Source organism: Lepisma saccharinum, chromosome 8 (assembly GCF_977018435.1).
Source record: "Lepisma saccharinum chromosome 8, izLepSacc3.1, whole genome shotgun sequence".
In the NCBI taxonomy this organism is placed as follows: Eukaryota; Metazoa; Arthropoda; class Insecta; order Zygentoma; family Lepismatidae; genus Lepisma; species Lepisma saccharinum.
The window spans coordinates 76,771,920-76,788,254 of NC_139236.1; the positions used below are offsets into that span (position 1 = coordinate 76,771,920).

The 16,335-nt window shown below is 36.7% G+C and overlaps 1 protein-coding gene across 7 annotated transcripts in view; it reads right to left on the bottom strand.

Moving 5' to 3' along the window:
• Pfk (ATP-dependent 6-phosphofructokinase) overlaps positions 1-13,302 on the bottom strand; it is an 81,504-nt gene extending 68,202 nt beyond the window's left edge. For all 7 annotated transcript variants that reach the window (XM_083127000.1, XM_083126999.1, XM_083126996.1 and 4 more), the window contains exons 1-3: positions 13,175-13,302; positions 9,766-9,861; positions 2,104-2,255 (exon numbers count right to left, since the gene is read on the bottom strand). In XM_083127000.1, coding sequence (XP_082983126.1) covers positions 2,104-2,255; positions 9,766-9,853 — 240 coding nt within the window. In that variant the 5' untranslated portion in view covers positions 9,854-9,861; positions 13,175-13,302. The remainder of the gene's footprint in view (positions 1-2,103; positions 2,256-9,765; positions 9,862-13,174) is intronic.
• Between the last annotated feature and the right edge of the window lie 3,033 nt (positions 13,303-16,335).

Genomic DNA, 16,335 nt, shown 5'->3' on the forward strand with positions numbered 1-16,335 from the left:
TGAAAATTGCGTCGAATGCCGAAATAGCACAAGTACGCGTAATTTGATTTTTGCAGTCGTACTTTATAGTGTTGGATTACGTGACAGCAAAGAAGTAATCGGAACAATTTGATGGTTTGTAATTTGCCGATAATTTTTGCATTGTGTTACGTAAGGAGGTTACGAGTGACCACCGGATATTAGGATATGTACTTTATGATTAGAAACGGCACGTGTTAAATCCATGACATGCATCTCGTGCTTTTGATATGAATGCAAAAACACGTTATTGGTTGCAAAAAATGTAAATCTGGAAAAATCGGGACAGTCTTGTAGTGCGACTCCCAATATTTTACCTAGCTTACTAATTTGCTTCCCCTTTTTACGAGCAACTTATAAAATGATATTATCATTGTAACTGTAAATTGAAGGCATGCAACGGTTGATTACGGAATTTAAAAATTACGCGAGTTTGTTAAAATCGTAATCGACACGATAAGTATAATTGATATAGTATAATATTGAAGTAGTTTTGCTGGTCAAAACGAGAGAAGTAACTTTCGATTGTGCATTGTAGTCAAAGTGAAGGATTAGTTACACTCCAGCTTAATTGAGGTGTTAGTGATGGTATGAACGAGTCTGTTGAATAAAACCAAAGAAATGTTCTTTAGATACATTGGTATCTCATACTTTCTGTGATATTTATACATATATGTAAGATACCATAAACCAAATAAATTGTTAACGTATGAATTCACGAATATTTAAATTTTGAATTGTTGAGTGGGATATACACATATACAGTGCTATTTGTTGAATTGCCGACTTGCGTAGCTTCGCAAATTCATAATTGTTTGCGTAATTGTTTGATACAATTGTAGACAAGTATACGCACAATAAAAGATATGTTATCAAAAAATAAATGCAACTATGAATATTTATTGATATTTGCCAAAAAACTTGAAATTGATTATAACATTCAAAAAAGTGTCCAGTATTTCTGCAGGTAGTATGTATTTAGTGATGGTAGAGGGGGAGTAGATTGTAAGAATGGATTTGTTATTGTGCGACGCATTTTTGGAAAAGCTGTTTCTTTCTGAAATTATATTAGATGTGAAGTAACTATTCATACAGTAAACTTTATTGTGACGATTATTGGCCCAGTACCAATCAACTTCCAGTATTATTTGAGGCGTCGCGAAAAACGTGGCAAAAGCCTCCAACCCAGTAATTTGTACGTTCTACTGACAAACGCTTACTTAATCTACGGCCTCTCTCTCTCATTTGTTTAATTTTATGGTAGCTTGTAAATATCCAGTGAACTAAAGCGAGTAGAACGTTACAAAGAGAAGTCCCTTTTCCTGCCTTTTCCCCTCCATTTTCATGAAGAAAAAAAAAGTGCAAGAAACATTTCTGTTAAATACATGTGTTAGGAACAATATAAAAAAAATAATCAAAATTCTAGCCAAAAATAGAAAAGTTATAACATAAAAACTACGACCTTGACACAGCTTCTCGATCGAGATGCTTGGGACCACGAGGGTTACATTTGGGTACCTCGACCGAGACGCTTGGGACCCAAAAGGTTAAGTCCACTTTATGCCCAGGAAGGCTAATCGGAACTGGACCTACAGTTTAAAGTGGGATCCGAACCATTGTGGCATGTGCCTCCACCGGGTATCTAACCTGGGACCCCTTCATTACAAGGTGACGAAGTTAACACTACGCCATTGGGGAGACCCTAGTATGAAGGTATGTATTTACACATAAATCCGTTCCCCGATCATCAGCATTTCCTACTCAAATTAGTATAAAAAAACTAAATGGAAAACATGAAATATACCCCAAAATATGGGAAATTAATATTGAAATTAAACTTTTGCACATTGTTCCCAGCACTGTAATTCACCAACTTGGGTCATTTTTACTTGGTTATATAGGTCATGTATCTGCAAATTAAAAGAAAAATTCTATGTACAAGAAGGAATAAATTTTTCAGAGATGGAAAATAGACTATTGCTTCTACTAAAATGCAATACACTGAGTTTTATTCTAAATTGTTAGCCAATTAGATCACTAAAAAAGGCTCTCTACATCAGTAATTTCTAACCTAATTATTATTACCTTGTGAATAATACTTGACGCTGAAGCCCAGTTGGCTTCTACTATATTGTCACCACCATCCACCATGCCCTGGTAACCCTCTTTGATGAAAAATACCTTACATCCAAGGTATATAGCCATACGAATACATGCACGGACAGCTGCATTCATGCCTAGAAAAATTAGCAAAATATACAGTTATAATATACAATTATATATTACCATGTAACTGATTATTCATAAAAATATATTTTTTCAGCACAAAAAGAAAGCTAGTTTTACTAGAAGACACATTCACCCAATAAAACCCTTGTGTGTGCTCCCCTGTGCTTAGCACCATGCCATAAAGGCATATAGGGGGTGTGGGAGTAACACCCTACACTTTTTAAAGAAAGAGTTGATGATAAAAATGTCATGGTAAGGCAAAGAGGACTAAAGAAAATTAAGGGAAAGATCTGTTTTAAAATTCTTTGCACAAATGCATATCACTACTCTTCTTTGCAGATACAGAATTAAAGTTTTATGTTATTTCAACAGTTAAATATTCCTTGCACAAATCATCAATAACATTCCAGGATAAAGGTGCATGGAATAAAAAAAAACACCTGATGCCTTGCGTATATTTGTTGCACACTGTCTTGGCTGAGATTCCTGGTGGAGACATATTTCAAACATTTCGGTGTCAAAAAGGGTGGATAAAACTCATGGTTCTTATTCTAAAAAATCATTTTTGATTATTTTTTTATTTAAATCTTTTTTTAAAAAAAAACACTTAATATTGCTTGTATGGTTTTTGGCACATACATATAGATATATGTTTTTTTATAGAAAGGCTTTTTTCTGGTAAATGACCCTGTAAAGTATTTGAACAGTTGGATTGAATTAACAAATTATATGTAAATATACACTTTTCTGTTTCTGGTATAAGTGAATTTACTATGGAAATGTTTGTTGAGTGTATTAATGAAACCTATAATAATTTCAGTAACTTTTCTTGTAGTGAAAATATAACATTCTGGATGTAGGGTGTCCCACTCGTAAGGGGCCCCGGAAAAAGTGTTATAAAAATCTTAATAAAAGAGGATATCAAACCAAATTTGTACATGACATACCTTTATGGTTGAGAAATGAAGGTACATTACAAGAAGTGCTGGAAGTGACCTCCCCCCACCTGTATACATAGTTCAACATGGCACTGCATGTTCGTGAATGTTGCTGCCAGAGTATTCGGCGCGACTGCCTGGATTTCACGGCGGATGTTCTCACGTAACTCGTCGATAGTGCGTGGTTTGTTCTTGTACACACTACCTTTAAGGTGACCCCACAGAAAAAAGTCAGGGGGGCAAGTCCGGTGACCATGGGGGCCATAATTCTTTCGAAATCAATCGGTCAGGGAAAAATGATTCCACCGCAGCCATACTCGTATCAGACGTGTGGCATATTGCCCCCTCTTGCTGGTACCAGCCAGGTGTCAGTTCCTCGTCATCCAACTGGTTCACAAATTCATGAAACAATGCCTGGTACACATCACTGTTGACAGTAGTGTCAAAAAAAATTGGCCCGATGATGCGCCACTGTGATAATGCACAGAACACGCACACCTTCTGTGAAGGGGTTCCTCAACGATTGCATGCTGGTTGTCACTACTCCATAAACGTGTGTTTTGTGACTTCACGTATCCTGACAAGTGGAACCACGCTTCATCACTGTGCCACGTCGACGAGTTACGTGAGAACATTCACGAACATGCAGCACCATGTTGAACTGTGTATACAGGTGGGGGGAGGTCACTTCCAGCACTTCTTGTAATGTACCTTAATTTCTCAACCATAAAGGTATGTCATGTACAAATTTGGTTTGATATCCTCTTTTAAGATATTTATAACACTTTTTCCGGGGCCCCTTACGAGTGGGACACTCTGTACTATATAATTCTAACATAAAATATTTTTATAGTCTTTGTAGCTGAATTTTGGCGATTTTTTTAATGATATTTTGCAAAATATCAGTTATATTTATTTACAGTTTAATGATAATGACTAGGGCTCGGATAATTATGGATATTGCATATGCAAATGCATATTTAAGGATTTTTAACTAAAATGCATATTTCATATGCAGGTGCATATTTGTATGAAAATAACTTGATGTTGTGCATATTTTTGTACCCAACACCAAGCATATATACTGTATTTATTTTTCTTCTCCTCGTTTCTCTTCTCTTTTCTTTTGTCTTTCTTCTTTCCTTTTCCCTGGATTGTATGAAATGTGGCAAGTACGTCATGATCTTGATCTGTAATGTATTGTGTTTCATTTAACACAGAACCATATTAATTGAAATAAATCTGTGTAGCGAATGAGCATTCAGAATAATGCATATTCATTGCCTGGCATATTTATTTATTTACTCAGAGTTTCAGATACAGTCTTATTTGGCCATTTTACACTGAATAATCTTTCATAGTTTGTAATATACAGCATTTATAAATTACACCAGTTTTTAAAGTGCATATTTTACACTTTTTAGTGCATATTTTGCATTCTTTTAGTGCATAACTATCAGAGCCTTAATAATGACACTATTTACTCCTTAACATGATTAGTATTTTGTATATTATATTATGAGGCTGCGGTGGCTCAGTTGGTAATGCGTCTGACTACCATGCTAGGTCCCGGGTTTGATTCCCGGCCAGTTCAAATCCGGGAAATTTTTTAACTTTGGAAGCGGCCCCGACGCTCACCCAGCATCGAATGACACGGGTACCTGGGGGAAACCCTGGGGGATAAAGGCGGTCAGGGGTGTGATGCTGATCACACCAACTCACAACCGGATCAAGAAAGTGTGGGGCGTTACCCCCACACCCCCTATACGCCTTCATGGCGTGGTGCTAAGCACAGGGGAGCACTTTCCTCATGTACATTCTTCTATAAATTACTTTCGTCAAGCGATTCAAATCGGCGATTTTTTCTTTTAAATCAACTGATTTAAATCAATGCACCTTAGTGCTTAACCAGCTGGTGAGGAGAAAGGGGGGCTACATGAAGAGAAGTAGCATCATCTGGTTTAGAAAACAAGGTACAGAGCAACCGACCACAAGGAAAAGAACCTTTGGCCAAAAGTGTCCACCTTCCCCTCCATCGGATCAGCTCGGGCCATAAGGAAGCATGCTCCATTCTGCCACTCCCCTCCAATCAGATGTAAGACAAAATTCAAGTATAATTCCCGGTTTTCAATGCAAACTTTCCATAAATTCAAAGGAAGAAGCAGATGTTTTCTCTATACTAACCTTACCTCTCACCACCCGCACACACTAACAATATAAAAGGTCTGTGCGATTCCAATGTATCCAGAAATTCAAATTAAAGGGTATATATTAATTTTAAGGTGCAAAGTTTCCTTTTGAAACTCAGACTCGAAATACATCGATTAACACAAGCCTCAAATGTTATGGATATATTAATCTATGAAAAACTGTAAATTGTACAATAATTTCAAACTCAAATTCAACTAATCAATTTCAAGATAACTTAATTTGCAATAATCTTCCATCTGTCAGATAGATTGTTCTGTAAGGAACACTAACGAAGTAAACGGATTGAGAGAATTTGATTTTATTTTCCACGTAGGTTCCTTGTCCTTCCTCGATATAATAAAAGCTAAACTGTGAAAAACTTGCCTAAGGGCATTTAAAAATATGTATAAATTCAATGGGATTTGGATTAATAAAAGTAGCCACACTGATGATGCACAGGAGTTGCAGGTATCCTTGCCTGTGGTTCCATTTTAGCAGCAGTGATGGGAATTGTTCTCTTCGATTCAATGGAGTTGCTATGGTCGTCAGGGTCTTACTGTGTCAGAAGCAACTAGAAGTGGGTCCCCAGGACCGAGGTGTGTTCTTAGTGTTGCTTTTTGTTTTAACACCAGTTTTACAACGACCAAGTTATGTCGAGCATTGCGAATAAAGAAGACATCCTTGCAACCTTGGATGATTCCCTAACAGACATTGATGATAGTCAACATAAGGTTAGTGAAGGTGATTCAGCTACATATGAAAGTGCACAGGGAGATGATAATGAAGACTAGTATGCTATGTTATTTTTCTTATTCCTGTGTTTTTATTTAATTATTGGCACATTTGGTTATCTCACATATCAAGTTTGGAGAGAATGACATAACTAGTTCTCAAAATATACTCATTTCTATATATGAGTCATTCCATGCGAAATCAACACAGCCTTTGACCTGACCATCTTCGATTTTCATGAAATTTGGGGAGTTGAAACTATGCATGGAACTTAGTTTCGTGCGTCTTGTAATTGTTAAATTATTCAAGGTCAAAGTTAGCATAAATTGCCCTTTTTGAGCCCGCTTAGCTATACTTAATCTGCTGTAACTCCGCCCCTATTTTGCCTAGGAAGCTCAAATAAAGCTTATTGTACAGGGAATTGAACAAGCTTTCCAGTGATATATAACAAGCCTACTTTTGGATAAAAATATAATTTTGTCACGTGACCTTGACTTTTGACCTTGAATATCTCAAAACATGTCATCACCAAAAATCGTGAAAAAAATATATTTGGTGCCTCATTCCATACTATAAAACATATCAAAAAATCATTCTGGGACTGCAATGGGATCAGAAGATACAAAATAATATGTGTAACTATGTGACTGATAATAGCCCGATTACATGAACTACGTATGAAGAGTCAAATGTCCCTTAACACTCCCTACAAAATGTGAAGGAGTTATCCTGGGTATAATTGGTCATGAAAGAAATAGGTTAGGCACAGGGAGATCCCTAGCCGTGTGTGTCAATCGCAGATCCAGCATATTGTTGACCGCCATATTGAATTCAACGCAAAAATTTCAAAGGAAAGGGGGTGATGTGATATATCAAATGAGGCTAGAATTTCACGAGAAATGAAGTGACGAAGGATTTTCCAACGTATCTTACGCCAGCAAAAAGTTATACACATATCTTTCACTTACGATATATGCACATTACAATGTTGTCAATGTTCCTGTGAGCACACTCGTTGACGTCTCTCACACTCGCATAGAACATTTGGTAATGTAGCATGTGCAACAACATCGCAAGCAGCAACTATGCATTTTCTCAGATGGTCAATATCAGGGACTTTTAGTGCATGCACCATTCTCTTCAAATGTTTCTGAAGGTAAAAGTCCTCCTAAGATGTTAGATCTGGGGAATGTGCAGGCCTTTTAATAGATCCCCGTGTGCCCATCAATCTACCTAGAAAATTACCATGAAGAAATTGCGAAAATGTCTACATAGTGTGGTCACACTCTGTCCTGTTTCAAAACTCTCGAAAAGTGCCATATCCCGTAACCAAGGATGAAAAAACCTGTTCACTTAACAAATCCAAGAAGCCCTCACCATTTAAGGTTCCGTTGTTGAATATGGACCAACCATTTCCGTTCGCCATACATTATACCACATAATTAGCTTACCAGCAACAACCATTCGACTGAGCAAATCACAGGTATTGCATATTATTTTTATTAACTTCACCGTGAACATAAAAATTTGCCTCGTCACTGAAGAATTTTTCATTCCAAAGGAAGTGTCACGTAATTGTTTGAGATACTTTTCCCAATATTCTTCAATATTCAACTATTTGATGAATGTAGCTGATTAAAATCATATGCAATTGTGCGTATACTTCTTTATCTCCCAAGATGTCAGCGTGATCTCGGTGAGTTCCTACAACGTTAGGAGCATTCCAATGCTTTGTTTTTAACACCTCGAAAAGGAGAAAATGGTACAAGCATGCAGTAATAAATTTTTGCTGGTTAAATATATGTTGGAAAATCCTTCGTCACTTCATTTCTCATGAAATTCTAGCCTCATTTGATATATCACATCACCCCCTTTCCTTTGAAATTTTTGTGTTGAATTCAATATGGCGGTCAACAATATGCTGGATCTGCGATTGACACACACGGCTAGGGATCTCCCTGTGCCTAACCTATTTCTTTCATGACCAATTATACCCAGGATAACTCCTTCACATTTTGTAGGGAGTGTTAAGGGACATTTGACTCTTCATAGTTCATGTAATCGGGCTATTATCAGTCACATAGTTACACATATTATTTTGTATCTTATGATCCCATTGCTGTCCCAGAATGATTTTTTGACATGTTTTATAGTATGGAATGAGGCACCAAATATATATTTTTTTTACGATTTTTGGTGATGACATGTTTTGAGATATTCAAGGTCAAAAGTCAAGGTCACGTGACAAAATTATATTTTTATCCAAAGGTAAGCTTGTTATATATCACTGGAAAGCTTGTTCAATTCCCTGTACAATAAGCTTTATTTGAGCTTCCTAGGCAAAATAGGGGCGGAGTTACATCAGATTTAGTATAGCTAAGCAGGCTCAAAAAGGGCAATTTCTGCAAACTTTGACCTTGAATAATTTAACAATTACAAGACACACGAAACTAAAAATTTTCATAGTTACTAAGTTCTATGCATAGTTTCAACTCCCCAAATTTCATGAAAATCGGAGATGGTCAGGTTAAAAATTGCACATATCAGTGTTGATTTGGCATGGAATGACTCATATGCATGTTTTGTCAAGCAGTAAATATATTTATCAAAATGTGCCTATTTTTTTAAACCATGAATATATTATTGTATTATATCAACACACAGTTGTTTCAACTACTAACAAACATATTTTTTTTAAACCATGAATATATTATTGTATTATATCAACACACTGTTGTTACAACTACTAACAAACATACTTCAAGGTGGCATGGACAGACTTTGTATCTCAACATTATCCGTACATAAAAAATAAAATGAAAAGATGGGTCCCAGAAGTGTCTTATGGTATTTTTTCTGTGTTGTTTACAGGTTAATACACTACTAAACACACATACTACAGAGGTGTATGAAAAACGAAATATGCTGACCAAGGCAGTAATTTATTTTATTAAAAACATAAACTAAACGTAACGTTGGACTTTTAATCTCACGCTCTTTTCCACAACCACATTCTATATGGAAGTAATTGTGTTTAGCCTTTTAGGTGAAAGTAAAGTTGGCAAGTGAAAGTCACCTGCTAGAAAGTTCCAAACAACTTTCTAAATAGTCTGGAGGGAGTAATGTTTGTGTATATATATTGCCTTTTTTTGTATCTTGTTACTTTTGTACTTGATACAGAGTCTGAAGAAGACCTTGCTAGAAGGTTGAAACGTTACGTTTAGTTTATGTTTTTAATAAAATAAATTACTGCCTTGGTCAGCATATTTCATTTTTCATAATCATGGAAACAAGGCTTAATGGTGTTATACAGAGGTGTAATGAATGTTTACCATGTATTTATTACAGAACAAATAAGTTTTATCTGGAACAAGTGGCCATTTGATGACAGTTGTCTGTCAAAGGAACTATTTTTGCCATCTGATAGTTTCTAAGATAGGGCTACTGATAGTTGATATGGGGCTGGATGCACAGACAGAAAGACAAGACAGACACAACTGTCATATGTTTGTTTTCATTTTTTGCTAATTAGGCTAGTATCCTAAAACAGAAAATTTCACTCTGTTCTTCAAATTTTGTAGCCTCATTAGACAATTCATAAAATCAAGGTCATGCATCACAGATCCCATACACAATGAATTGATTGAGTAATACAAACCCTGTGAATCTCCTCCACTTGTGAATACAGCCATGCCCTTTCCTTTGTGGGAGCCCCTTTCGATAAAGCGGCATTTTGAACTTGACATCTTTTCTCCTGAAGAAATAGGAAACAGTAAAAATTCAGTACTACTACTACTAATAATAATAAATCATGTAAATAGAATTATTTGAATACTTTACTAGAGGCCAAGAATTTATCTGATTTCAAAATTTTGTATTTCTCATAATTCTGATATTGCACATATTGTTACAGAATTGTTATATTTAAATTTTAGTTTCAACTGTATTATGTGATAGAAAGCAACTGACGTAATGATGGATAAATTTTCTATGCATCTCTCTGAGATGATCACACTCTACGGTCATTCTACCAAAGTTTCTATCTTCTTAATTTTCTGGGTAAAACTATCATATGCGGGAAATCGCTCTAACTCGTTCATTCTCTACTTTTTTACATTCATATTTACCTATTCTGCATTACGAAGCATTGTTTAACAAGGGATTTCGCTTTTTTTAACGAAATTACTATTTATTGTCGACATATCGAGTAATTATTGTTTGTTTTTTCTCGCTTCCTGAACACGCAAAATGGTAGGCAAATCTTGACTAGCATTGTGTTTCAACCCTCTTAACAGAAAAATTCCCGCATAGCCCCGAAAACCATTCCCGCATAGCCCCAAAAACCATTCTGGATCGTATAACCATCCACGAATAGCCCCAAAAACTATTCACGATCATGGTAAGGTTAGGTTAGGTTGCTTTAGGTTGGGCAATATAGTGAAAAAAACTGTGAGTTTGGAAACACTTGCCGGGGATTACGTCATCAGATGCTCGCAACATCCTGTTCAAGTACATGGATGGAAATGCAAGCAACAGCTTTCGTGCATCAGATGGACATTATTATAGAAAAATACATGATTTAGCAGCCAAATACATTGAAAAATGCGAGAAAACATTTCTACGACCTTTCAAAATTACACAGAAACTCAATTCTGTAAGTACTTTCTCCTGTAAATTTGAAGAAATCCATTTCACGGTTATGACATTTTTACCATTTTCTGAATTAATTATCTACAAACTAGTTATATTTCTCAAATGACTGAAAATTAAACTTAACCTTACTAAATGCACTAGTTAGTTGAAGTAAATAAAAATAGTGTGGTTATTATTAACATAATTTATAAATTACTTGTACAATATGCTACTGAGGAAGAAAATTATGGGGCCGTTTAACAACCGTACCCCCTAGAGACTTACATTGAAATTAATATTAATCGACAGATTATGATGTTTTGCGTAATACAAAATTAGTTCCAGAGCGTGGAAAACACAAATAACGGAGATATTCGATCACAAAGTATGACCAGCGTAAGTAAAAACGTGCCATTTCAGAGTGCTTTCGCTGGTTTTTGTTATTAAAACCCTTTGTATGCACACTCAAATAGAGAAAGAACACGTCGATAATAACTACTGGTACCAATCCTAACCTAACTACGTACAATTATATTTGCTGTTGTGGAATGTCGTTTTGGGTGCTAGATTCACTTGCGCGAAGCCTTCAGGCTGTTCCTCTTCATGGTAAAGTAACACGATAAGGTAACAGACGTACTTTATTTCACTATAACACATTTCCGCGAGCTAAAATCAACTGAAAACGTTTATAAACATCAAAATATTCATATATCATGCAAATTATTTCACTTTCTCTAGGGGGTACAGAGGGTCAAGGGTACAAATATTACTACAAAATACATGTCATTATCACACTTCTGCATTCTACAAACCCATTTTTAATATTGTGTTAATGGAAATTACATGTTTGTGAATACAATCAACAAAGGTGTCTAAATGTAAGCACATGTAACACGTGTTCAATCAAGAAATTGTGTTTTGTATAACATTAATCTAACTAAAAGTGCATTAAATGTTGCCGATCGGCCGAACACCTCTCACTCGTTTATTTAGTCACTTTTTACATTCGTACTTACCTACTGTGCATTGTGAAACATTCTTTAAGGTGAAATATTGCTTTTCTGGCGTTTTGTGACGAAAATAATGTCAATAATAGCCCCACGAACCATACACGGATAGCCCCACGAACCATTCACGATAACTCCACTACCCGTGGATGGTTCGTGGGTAATAAGGAACAACAGTAAGTACTCGTTAATGTAAGAAATATACATTATTTTCGTTAGAAATTCATTATTTCACCTTAGGAAATGTTCCGCAATGCAGAATAGTACGTTAGCAATGTAAAAAAGTGCGAAATATATGATTTATAGGTGTTTCCCGTATACTATAATAGTGCCCCGAAAATATCTCCACGAAGTATCCAAATGCTAGAAAAACTCATTCCAGTAAGTACTTTCTTGTGTAAAAATGAAATCCGTTCGGCCGATTGGCAACTTTTACCAAAAGGAAGTTCTACATGTAATATGCTAAAGTTCTCTTTGGTGTGACAGACTATGGTACACTGCTCTCCATAAATTAAGCAACAAATGGTGAACATCCAATAGAATCAAACACAAGGCCAGAGGGTGTACATATTTTATTTGTAACGAAAGTGACCATTGTCTGACACTAATATGGGATATGATCCCTAACGCATTCGTTGCTTTCTTTCAGCGTGCCCAATACTCTTCTTCTCTTTTCTCCAACTGTTTTCTCTTTTACCTCACATTTTCTTGTTGTTGCTTAATTTCTGGAGGGCAGTGTATTTACGGTGCATGCCTCGTATCAACGTTTGTTGTTGTTTTTGGCAGTGCTTCCAGCACGTCCACTTTATAGAAATATAGGTTTACCGAAACTAGACATAATTTTATGTGGGATCATGAAATAGAATCGTGAAATGTGTCTCTCTCCAAAACAGGAATTAAGTACTCATTGATATCAATGTAATACATAAGCCACCACGTCCTATGAAACTTTTTGATTGATTGATTGATTTGCTTTATTTTACTTCGCTTTTTGTGCCACTTTTAGTTAATTTGCGAAGATGGGGATGAGTGATGATATGATGAAATTGATGAATGGACACATAAACATCCATGCCGGGATTCGAAGCCAGGACCCCTTAGCGTCGTAGCGCGGTGTGCCCTATGAAACTTGTATTTAAATAAAATTAGATGCATCATGATTTCCAGTATCTACCGTACTTAAACTAAACACCGCCCTACTCTTTTTACTGTCTAAGTATTAAAAGGTCACGTCTCTGTACAAGAAAAAAATATTTTCCAAATATTATACTTTGCACTTATTTTCCATGAATTAGAAAAATTGATATGCAATGAGAACTTTCTGAAACATCCGAACATAATATTTAAATTCCGAGCACAAATAAATCTCAAATAATTGTCGTTAATGCACTAAATCTACAAATTATTTTCCTAGTTGCTTACATTTACCTTAGATAAAATCCTTAATTTTCCAACCGGTTTCTTAGTTCGAACAGCATAGAATATCAGCTGTCAAGGCTCAAAGCCTATGAAGGTGACCTTCCAAGCAGAAGCTTTTCGTTTGAACAAGTGACAAGCGAAATCTAAAGTTGAGAAACGTGAATCGAAAGAGGCTATCGTATACAGTAAAATTGGTACCTTTTCTGGAAAAAAAAAATAATAATACGCGTTCTCCTTAATTGTTTTGAAACTGGTAAACGTATATTAGTAAATATTTACTGAATAAAAAAAGGAGAAAGGTAGATTGGAAGAAGGTATTTCGTTTCTCTGGCCAGCGGCCACTGTACGTGATGCAACCATAGAATGCAAATGTAACTCTCGATGTGTCCTGAAACTTGTATTCGAACACGATGTAAAGCACGTACTACACAAATAGTTGTGCGTTGTTCTCAGTAAAAGTTACGTAAATCTTTCCAGTGACATCAGAAGCAGGGAGAAACGAGCTTATCGTCGGAGAGGATAAAAAACACAGATTAATAAAAGTTTCTAATTCTAAATTATTATTTCTTCTCATTTTCGATGTGCCACTGGTGCGATGTTCATTATATTTTATTACAAAACTGGGTATTTCAAAATCAAACTATTATTTTACCTATGGAAGTGGCAATTTTCAGTCGGGACAGTTCCTTTTTTCAATCCGTGTCCCGACTTTTTTCTGACCTCAATTCATCCATCTCACAATAAACGAACAGCAAAAATAACATAAATTGTCTCTCAAATGTGGACGCTCCCTTTCCTCAACACATTTTGTTCATGCATTTAAAACAAAATGAATTAAGACAAGTGTTATTTCTCTGTGTGGTAATTTACAATGCATTATAGAAAATAATGATAAATTGCGAGCAAGAAAATTTTTGGATCCAATTTTCTTGCAGGCTGAAATCAATATTGATTTAATAGGGCGCAAATAATTTCACGGAACGTCAATACATTCTCTCTTTTACAAGTTTCGTGCCTCCCCGATGGTGTAGTGGTAACATCGTCGCCTTATGATCAAGGAGTCCCGGGTTCGATACCCGGTGGAGGCACATAGTGGTTCGGAACCCACTTTATGCTATAGGTCCAGTCTCAATTAGCCTTTCTGTGCATAAAGTAGAGTACAAATCAGTCAATCAATTTTACAACTTTTTTTTCATTTAGATCGTTCGGCGCCCAGGGCCGTCTCCTGCCGTCACCTAGCTACAGTCCTGAACTTGATAAGACTAAGAAAGGGAGGCATTGCGAGCGAAGCGAGCAAGGAAATTTTACGAGAAGTATTTTTATTTGCATAAAATTTGAAGTTGTTGGCGGTAATTGCCCCCTGCAGGTACACTTTGCCGTCAATCTTTGCGTTTGCCCCCCTAGAACTCATTTCCCACCAAGGTTGGGGGCGCAATGCCCCCCTGCCCGCCCCTGTGGTTGCGCCATTACTTCCTTATTCAGTGTACGTGACGTTCTCGTGTTCGAGACTCCTACCTGGAAACGTGCAACTTTTACCTGAGATTAAAGCTTGACAGCCACTGAGACGCTGGAAGCGCGGCAACAGAACGGAACAGTTTCGCTTCCGGCGTCTCAGTGGGCGATAACCCTTAATATAACCTGCAGACTTCTAGCCGGAAATTCCGTGCATCGGTTCCGTGCGTTTCCCTGTAGTAGGCGTTACACCATTTTGTTTCAATAGAAGCAGACAGCCAGGTAAGTAGCTAGGTTGATCAGTTTGGAGGGGCCCAAACGTAAGATTTTTTCTATCAAACTATTATAAATTAACAAACTTTTATACACCATATAGGCCTATACTGTATACATACATTATATATATAGTCTTGGAAAGAAAAGGAGCAAGGGCCTCCTCGGTGGCGCATGGTAGCATCGTCGCCTTGTAATCAAGGGGTTCCGGGTTCGATACCCGGTGGATGCTCATAGTGGTTCGGATCCCACTTTACACTGTAGAAGCAGTCCCGATTAGCCTTACTGTGTATAAAGTGGACTTAAACCCCCAACTCAATCAATCAAAAAATTGGAAAGGAACGTCATTTTCTTCTGTAGCCCCCAACAGTCTACGGATATACTCTCGCGAAATCCACAGTCATTATTCGGGGAAATAAATGCAGAATGAACTCATTAGCTTAATGGCTGATACACCAAGAATAATGTTATTAGTCTTTAGATTTGTAAATTTGTTGAAAGAAAATTGACAAGTAGATAAAACCCTTTTCCGTGGTTTTAGATATGAAGTGCTGGAACGAGGTTTACAAGTATTGGCAACAGTGCAAATATGAAATGTGTGCGTAATGAGTTCAAGCTAGGTATCTCATGTATACAGTTCATACCGGAATCGAATCCGGTATCTCTAAGTTCAAGGCGACCGCGTTAAGCACTATTCTAAAGGGCGGGCCCGAGTCCTCTATGGCATCTGATTGTTCACTTGGGAAATGATGACGATAAGAAATTATATGCACACGTCTAATTTCTTAAAATTAATCTTATTTGTGTGTGGAAAACTGAATATATAATGGCACTGGATAAAACAAAGTTCCCACACGCCCAAATGATTACGCTTTCGTCTTTGGTTCGGCAGGTTCAACAACCTGCCCGGGTTCGATTCCCGATGGAGGCACATAGTTGTTCGGATCTCACTTTAAACTGTAGGTCCAATCCCGATTAGCCTTACTATGCATAAAGTGGACTTAAACACCAGTTCAATTAATCAATCAATCGAAAGGTTCAAGGTTCGATCCCTGGTGGTCAGGCCAGTAGCCAGAATTTTATTTCGGAAGTGGCTTATCCCTTATCGGCAGCAGCCATCTAAAGACGAAAAGGTTGGGGGGAGGAGTAAATGCGCTGAAGATAAATTTCTATATGGTATATTGCAACTTACCATACACAAGATGTTTAATACTGTTAATGAAGTACATTTTATTACTACTACACATTATTAAAATCAGATATTTGTAGGATTTCGGGATAAGACTGCAGCCCTCGAGCCCCTTCCCTGGGTATGTGCCTGCTTGTATTAGTTCCAAAATGTCTGTGCTGTTTCAACATCGTGAGGAGAATTTGGGAAGTACTTGAAAGCGATATGGAAGCAAATTCTGCTCTCGAAAGTATGGGACTCCATGTAATGACCAGGC